The following is an 8,035-nucleotide window of genomic DNA, read 5'->3' on the forward strand; positions in this document are numbered from 1 at the left end:
GTATTCAACATCGCAATTTTATTTTTAGACAACAATAAACAAATGCACATAATTATCACACGTTCGTGTTTCATGGTAGTCAGCAAAGTAGACAATTTAGAAATAAAGGAACATGTTTTGATTGTAGGAGAAAGTTTTTCAGGGTTATGCCTTCTGCGTTTGTCTAGCTTTTACTGTAAAATTAATGTGAAGCAATGTATTTATAATATTCCCTCTTAAAACAGAATTAAATCATTACATGTTTAACTCTAAATATTAGAGACAGAACAATGAGACAGGATGGCGTTTTAAATTGATTTATTACAAGTACCTATCACTTTGAAGTCAATCTAACATTATTTGGATTTCTACTACATGAAATATCTGAAATAGATTTTTTTTCTTAAATGTAGGGCTTAAAGAGTGATGTTTTGCGTTTGAATAGCAAAATAACAAGCCTAAAACCTGCACTTGAAAGCAGCACAATAGCCTCTCTTGAGTCGCGACAGTTACGTGCAGTCTGCGACAGCATTGTAGCCGTAAAGCTCTTTATACAAGACGGTGCTGTTGTTCGCAAAGCAACTTATTCTGTTGAAAATATGCTTTCGTTTTTATTCGCTTGACGGTTTTTACAACTTAAATGTTGCATAGTTTGCGTTTTTATTCGCGTTTTCGAGCTCGTTATTAGACAATATAGTACCTTGCTTTGATCAACACTCGTGAAAAATGAGTTCCACCACACACGTAATTCAGGTGACCAACGTTTCACCTAGCACAACTTCTGAACAAATGAGAACCCTGTTTGGATATCTCGGAACCATAGAGGAACTTAAATTGTTTCCACCTGAGTGAGTATCATGTTCTACCGTCTTTAGCTCACGTAGCTTATGCCAACGCTCGGTAAGGCCTTTAGGCCTCTCCGCAGAGCACGCTAATGCTAGGTTTCCCCGCGCTGGCGATCACTCTTCAAAACAAAAGCATGACAAACGGAAAGTGTAGTCAAGCGTGGACTGTTTCAGTTAGTACCATAGACTGTAAAAACACCAAGTGCTCAACATTGTGGACACATTGAAATCTAAAATTCTTCACTAAGTTTAATGGTAAAAATACATTTTGCTACGCCCCCCAAAAAACGGATTAGTTTAATTTATTTTATTGGAGGAAAAATGTGTCTAGTCAAACTATCTTTTTTATTTACCTAAAACTACAATTCCTAAAGCCCCACCCTTCCACTTTAAGCTTAATTGAGAAGCCCCAAATGCCATCTGAAGATACCAAAAGGAGTTAATTCACTAGTATGCAGTGGTTGGGAGATGTTGAGGTTTAGAAACGTCCTCTTTAGAGGACAAATTTGCATTGCTTGAAGTCAGGAGGAAACGAATGCCTTGAAATATTTAGCTATAATGAATACAGATTTCCCCCCAAAAAAATATTTTATGTGTGAGGTTTGTTAGGTTTGCATATGTCGTGCATATTATTCCAATAAAAACACTATTTACAGATGGCATTGTTCAGCGAGGCACACATTGGCCGTTTGGAAAGGCCAGGTTCTCTGTTTCCGTTCTTTGCACAACATATCTTTCTTTTCTTTTAGTGATTCTCCCTTGCCTGTGACTTCACGTGTCTGTTTTGTAAAATTCCTTGAGCCCGAGTCAGTGGGAGTCTCCCAGCATCTTACAAACACCGTCTTCGTGGACAGAGCTTTGATTGTGGTCCCTTTTGCTGAAGGTGGGTTTGGTTTATGCTCCTACCATTGATCTGACTATTTACAAGTACAATCATAAACTTTATCATTGAGTTGTGTATTTATTTATTTTGTCATCATTGCTAAGTTTTTCAATGCTTGGCATTTCGAGGAATGTAGAAGGGAAAAATGCATATTTGTCTGTGTCTTACATCCTAGCTGTAAACTTTTCTCTTTGTTATTTGTGTTGTGGTTTTCATAGTGGACAAGTCATTTGCAGAGAGCCCCTTCCTTGCTGGCTGAAAGTGGTCCTGCTACCGTCAGGGGATTAGAAAAAAATATTGGGACCAGGCTCGAGAGCCTCATCTCTCTCTCTCTCTCTCTCTTGTTCTACAGTTGTATGTTTTTTTGTTTCTCTACTTAAATATTTTTTCTTTTTTTATTTAAAAGGAAATTTGGTTACAATCTTTGAATCAAACCAGGGGGTGTAGTGTCAGTCACATGATCACACAGTAAATGTGTCTGTAAGTGGGTATTCTCAACGACAAGAAGCAATACTGTGTATCTTTACATTTGGATGTACCCGTTTGAACAGATGCATTTGGATTTTTAAGTAATATCCACAAAAACAAAACCCCGGCCATTTTCGTCTGTTGCAGTGTTTCACAGATGCTCACTGCAAAGATTTTAAAACATCACCAGCCTTCAAAACATGAATGATCTCAGTTTGTTCACCTGTCATCACAAAAGAGCTTTTACATGTTTGTCCTTTTATAATGGTGCACATCAGAAAGCGTGGAATGTCCTGCTCTTCTTTACAGGTTTTCATTACTTTCTGACTGGGCCTATTTACTAGAGTGGGTTGGTTAAGGCAGCATATCAACATCCAAACAAAAACACCAGAGCAACCACTTGCTGTGAACATGTTGCACCATGATGAGCATCTCCAGAGCATTGAGCACAGGTCTAATGAGCAGGTGAAACCTGCATCTCATCTTATCTAGTTTTATTTGATAATTAGGCCAAATAACTATGTTATTAACACTGAATGTAGACTTTATCATGTGTTTCACATCGGGGCACTTTTCCTTTTTTATGAGTGCCCGTTGTGTCTGACAGTTTTTATAATATGAAAAAGATTTACATATTTGAAAATCTTAATGCCTGGGTTTTCAGCATTAATATCCTCAAGATGGTCTGTAAATACATTGATCTGTTTATGGGGAATTAATTTGTAGTTTTGGTAGAACAGAGACTGGGACTCACAGTATCAACTGGTCTTGGTTTCATTTCTCAGCCTGAGGCATTTGAGTAGATTTCCGCTTTTTGATTGCCTCTGGGTGATCTGCATCCCAAATTCATTTCTCAATGGAAAGGAGAACTTTGTTCTACTGTCTCATCAAGGAACTCATGACATGTGTATTTCTGCTGTTCTGCTTTTCTTCTTTGGAACTTTGATCTTTAACTGGAGAATAGTTCATTAAGTCAAATATGGAACCAGTTTATCAGATCACCTTTTATATAAATTTGGTAAAAGTTGCTGCTCTCCTTCCACATCTTTGATATCATCAGGTGTTAGACAGAGGGCACTTATAAATGGGAGCAGTGCCTCCATGCTGGCTATAATATTTGGTTTAGGGATCCTCCCTTTCATGAGTGTTTTCTAACTTTGCTCCTTAAGCACCCCAGGTCTGCATGTTTGACCTTTATTCTCCCCATTATCCCAGATCTGATTCAACGTCTGCAGAGCTTCATCCGGTGTGTTGGATAGGGAGAAAAAGTAAAAACGTGCAGGGCAGGTGTACTTGACGACCAAAGTTGGGGAAACTCCAAAAATAGGTTTATTAGTGGAACCAAATGATCGTTGAAGTAAAGTTTGGAGCTAGCATGTTCGGGTAATCCTGTCACAAAGTGCCAAGCGTGTGACATTGAACAGAACTGCATGTAGAACCAAAGTGAATCACAAAGCTACAACCAATTGAAGAATGGTTTCAATTCTGTAAAGAGGTGTTCAGGTTGTGTTGTGGATTTACAAGCCTCTTTGATACAGCGTTAACTTCAAATACACACACTGATGATGCTGTAACAATACTCTAAGAAACTGATCCTCTCCAGACGTAACTGACTGAGTTGAGTGATTTTTCAAGTTTAACCGTGGTGTTTTCTTTTGTTGTTGTGTTTTACAGTTCTTTTTCCTGGTTCAGCCAGCCCCCTTATACCAGGCCCTGCTGAAAATGCCACCAACAGTTTTGTCTTCTGCAGCTTTATCCCGTTTCCCGTGTCTTTTTCTGTTTTGTGTGTTTGTGGGGGACGGGGGGGCATGAGTGTCTCTTCTCTCTCTCTCTTTTATTTTTAGTTATCTTAAATTTGCAAAAGTCAGATTTAAAATGGTCTGTTTTCAGATTCATGGATGATCACCACTTTAGAAGTTGATTGTATTTCTCTTCAACATTGATAATAATGTTCAGGGTTTTGTCAATAGCAGCCCTTTATGGCTTAGTGCAAAATCTTTTTTTGACTTAGTTTCGCAGTGTTTCCTAAATCCTTAAAGTACCATGACTAGCAGTACTTCTGATGGTTGCAAATGTATTTATTTTAACATGGTGGAAATGCTTGTGTGCATCAACATGAGGCTAGAAACATGTCAAATGACTGATCCTTTGCTCTTTTGTACTAGTCATGGTAAGTAATGTTGAAATGTACCCTTTTGTCTACACCCAAATCATGAACTTTGTTTTTCTGTATCTCGATGTTTTTGTGTGCTTTTATAGCGAAGCAGCCGGCGTGAGTCGCTTGTTCATAAAACATCTAATGAAAGTTGAGAGCACATCCCACGGGACAACTGGCTGTGCTTGCTAACGTTTGGTTCATGACTTAAAAAACAAGTACAGGTGATAACATCTTGGCAGTGTTGACAACAGTGTGTATTGTGACATTTAAACTCATTGCTGCTAATCTTAGAATTGTGCTTTTACAAAAAAAAAAAAAAAAGAACAGTCAGGATTCAAGATTTACAGACAAGACATCCAAGCAGTGGATTCTTATGTATTTGATCAGTTTCCACTGCAGAGTAGTTGCACTGAGGTGGCTTGTCTGCAAGTCTTGTCTGAGTGTTGTGGACGTTTTCTGGAAGCGTGCGCTGAAATTTTGTCGTTTCTCTCCAGGAGTCATTCCTGATGAATCTAAAGCTATGTCGCTGCTGGCTCCAGCCAATGCTGTGGCAGGAATGATGCCTGGAGGCGGTCTTCTTCCAACGCCCAATCCTCTAGTGTCGGTATGGTTTCTTTTTTAGGCTGCTGTCTTTCATGAGCATCTTGTGGTGTCTTTCCTTTCAATCTCTGCTAAAAATCACAAACCGGTTGGTTTAAAAAGACGGCTAAGTTGTTTCTGAATGGGGGTTTTGATTGCTGTTGTCCAACGTTTCAGATTGGAGCAACACCTTTTGGAGGCCTTGGAGCTGCAAGCCTTGATCCAATGGCTGCCATGGGACTTGCAGGACCTGGCATGAACCCCCAGGTGAGGTTTGGGAATAGACAAAGTTATGGCTTTCTATAAGAAGATTATTATCAATAGATGATAATATCTTATTTTCTTCTTTTCAGGCAATTTCTGCAGACTTGCTGAAGCTCATGCAGTCCATGGATCCTAAGTAAATACTGTTAATCAAATGAAAAAAATCCATATTGGATACTTGGGTTTTTTAATATTGACTTTTTATTTTTAATTTTTTTTTAGATTGAATCCATTGGCAGCTGGATTAAACTTGAATCTAGGTCTGAAGGCAGATTCCTCCAACAAGGAGATTGAAGAGGCAATGAAGAGAGTTAGAGAGGCCCAGTCTCTCATTTCTGCAGCCATCGAACCTGGAAGTAAGTTTAAAGTTTTTTTTCTTCCTGTTCTGATGCCTTTTTGTGTCCAATATCTAAAAATTACTTCTGGGTTTTGGTTTAGTTCTTGTTGGACTGCTTTGGTTTTGCAGGTAAAAAAGATGACAAGCGCAAACATTCCCGCTCTCGCTCCCGGTCAAGACGCAGAAGGTCCAGGTCTCGCTCAAAGCACAGGTGCAGAACGACGATAGCTTATTAAAAAAAAAAAATCCTGAAAGAAAGCATGGTTTTCACCTCTTTTCATTTGTGCAGGCGTTCAAGGAGCAGGTCTCGACGTAGGTCTCATTCAAGGAGCAGGAGGAGGTCTAAAAGCCCAAGAAGGAGGGGGACGCACTCTCTGGATAGAGGCCATCGCACCAGATCCAGGTTTGTTGTTCTCTTGTCGCTTCTCAGTTCATTGAAGGCTTTTGCTGAGTATGCGCTTTTAACTGCTGCAAAATTTAGATTATTGAATAATTTCAGTGTGTTTTTATAAATCTGCCTGCTGCAAGGAGCTTTCCCTTTGTCCTGTATTCACCAGTGTTAACCTGTTTGGTTGCTTTTCCCTAAAAATCCCACAGAGACAGGAGAAAGGAGGAAAAGTCTAAAAAAAGATCCAAGACGCCCCCGAAAAGCTACAGCAGTGCCAGGAGGTCCCGGAGCGTCAACCGGTGAGTTCATCTGGATGCAGTGTTTTTTGTTTTTATAGGGTTTGCAGCAGAGGATTAATTTCAAGTGTGTTTCTGCAGCAGGCACAGGCGAAGTCGCAGCACCTCTCGGTCTCCAAAGAAGAAGGTGTCCAAGTCTCCCTCCCCTAGACGGTCAGTTTGGGCGCACGTTTGCAGTTTTTAAAAATAAAAGAATAATAAGCTTTGCAAAGACTAAACTGAACAAATGAATTCTATCAACAGCCATAAGAAGGAGAAAAAGAAGGACCGCGAAAAAGACCGAGACAGGGACAGGAGGGAGGACCGGGACCGGATCAAAGAAGAAAGAGAACGCTCACCCAGCAAGAAGAAGAAGAGCAAGGACAAGGAGCGAGATCGGGATCGCAAGTCTGAAAGTGACAAAGGAGATGTGAAGGTAGTGGAGCAGAAAGTTCATTTGCAACAGAAACTTGTGGAGTGTTTTCTGTCAGCACTGAAAGAAAGGCTGAGTGCTAAAGAGACATGAAGACCGTTGACTTTGTTCCCAGCTTTTGCTGTAACATTTCAGACGCCATGTTTTAAGTCACAGTCTGTACGACTGTTGCAGAGTTTTTGGTGTTTGTTTGACTTCCAGTTCAAACCTCATTTATAAGCCAAGGGAACCAATCAGTTCACCAAGGAACCACTAGGTGGCCTATTTCTCTCCAGTTTAGAGGAGACTTCACAGAAAATTCTAACATTTGCTTCCAAAACATTTTTGCCTCAAGTTTTCATCAATTAAACGTTTTAAGGACTTCATTATTTTTTGTTTTAAATTGCATGGAAACAGGGGCGTGGTCTTTTGATTGACAGGTGCACATGAAATCCTTGACTCTAGAAAAAATGTCTAAACAAACGTGGACTCCTTCGTCCCGCCTATCTGCCAGACTAAGATGGTGACGACCACAGGGCTGAAAACGGGCTTTTTGATGAAACCCAGCGTGAGCACACGCTTTAGTCACGTGTTCCTGAATGGTTTACTTGAGTCAACAAAGCTAAATGATTTCTTTTATTATTCAAGTATTTTTGTTTTGTTTTTTGTGGTGTTGCTTAAAGCTTTTCTGAACTTCACAGGTGACCCGGGACTATGACGAAGAGGAGCAAGGTTATGACAGTGGGAAAGGAGAGGAAGCTGAGGATGAGAGAAAGAGCGACTCCGATTCGGCCTCCTCCCCCAAAGCTCGCGAAGACGCGGACAGAGAGGAGCCTCAAGCCCCTAAAAAGTCTAAACTCAATGGAGATGATCACCACCACCAGGACGACATGGAGATGAGTGACTAACCGTGTCTTTCCACTGTCTCTTTTATATTTTTATTATGGGCCACAATAGGTCTGTGCCTGATTACAGGGTTAAAGAAATCTCGACTGTAGCGGAGCTGCAGACAGAAGTTTAGACAAACCCGTTTTTGTTTTTACATGGAAAACATTAAACATGGATTTTAACCGTCATTTTCAGTTTTTGTTCTTCCTGACAGGAAAAACACTGAACATTTTTATTGAATGTTTTCATAAATATTGTTCTCGATTCTTATTGTGACTCACCCAGAAGTGTTTTTTTTTTTGTCCTCATGGAGCAGGCTTTGTTTTACTGTAATGCACTGTCATGTTTGCATTTTTAAGAACACACTGTAGATAGAAATGTGATGATGCAATGGAACGTAACGTAAGACTTTTCAAAGGAAACAAAGAATTGGATCAAATGTTAAAACATTTTGTGTAAACAATAAAGAAGTTTCCAGTTTATTAACACTTCTGAAAGATATTGTTTCTTATTTCCTAAAAGTATTTGTTTTTTTTACAGTATCATGATCCTCCTCCTG

The 8,035-nt window shown here is 39.7% G+C and overlaps 1 protein-coding gene across 4 annotated transcripts; it reads left to right on the top strand.

Annotated features, from left to right (window-relative positions):
- The first annotated feature begins 494 nt into the window (after nucleotides 1–494).
- Nucleotides 495–7,964, top strand: LOC101163805 (serine/arginine-rich splicing factor 11). 4 transcript variants are annotated; one of them, XM_023954226.1, is made up of 13 exons: nucleotides 496–827; nucleotides 1,574–1,707; nucleotides 1,926–4,554; nucleotides 4,828–4,937; nucleotides 5,090–5,179; nucleotides 5,266–5,312; nucleotides 5,399–5,532; nucleotides 5,643–5,724; nucleotides 5,803–5,916; nucleotides 6,111–6,200; nucleotides 6,279–6,350; nucleotides 6,441–6,612; nucleotides 7,290–7,964. In XM_023954226.1, the coding sequence occupies exons 4-13, from the start codon at nucleotides 4,854–4,856 to the stop codon at nucleotides 7,494–7,496; spliced, it is 1,092 nt and encodes a 363-aa protein (XP_023809994.1). In that variant the 5' UTR covers nucleotides 496–827; nucleotides 1,574–1,707; nucleotides 1,926–4,554; nucleotides 4,828–4,853; the 3' UTR covers nucleotides 7,497–7,964. The 4 variants fall into 4 exon arrangements, with proteins under 4 accessions (XP_004067950.2, XP_023809994.1, XP_023809992.1 ...); XM_004067902.4 differs by lacking the exon at nucleotides 1,926–4,554 and having other exon boundaries at nucleotides 495–827; XM_023954224.1 differs by having other exon boundaries at nucleotides 1,926–4,937.
- Nucleotides 7,965–8,035: the final 71 nt, after the last annotated feature.

The sequence above is a fragment of the Oryzias latipes genome, chromosome 4 (assembly GCF_002234675.1).
Source record: "Oryzias latipes chromosome 4, ASM223467v1".
Lineage (NCBI taxonomy): Eukaryota > Metazoa > Chordata > Actinopteri > Beloniformes > Adrianichthyidae > Oryzias > Oryzias latipes.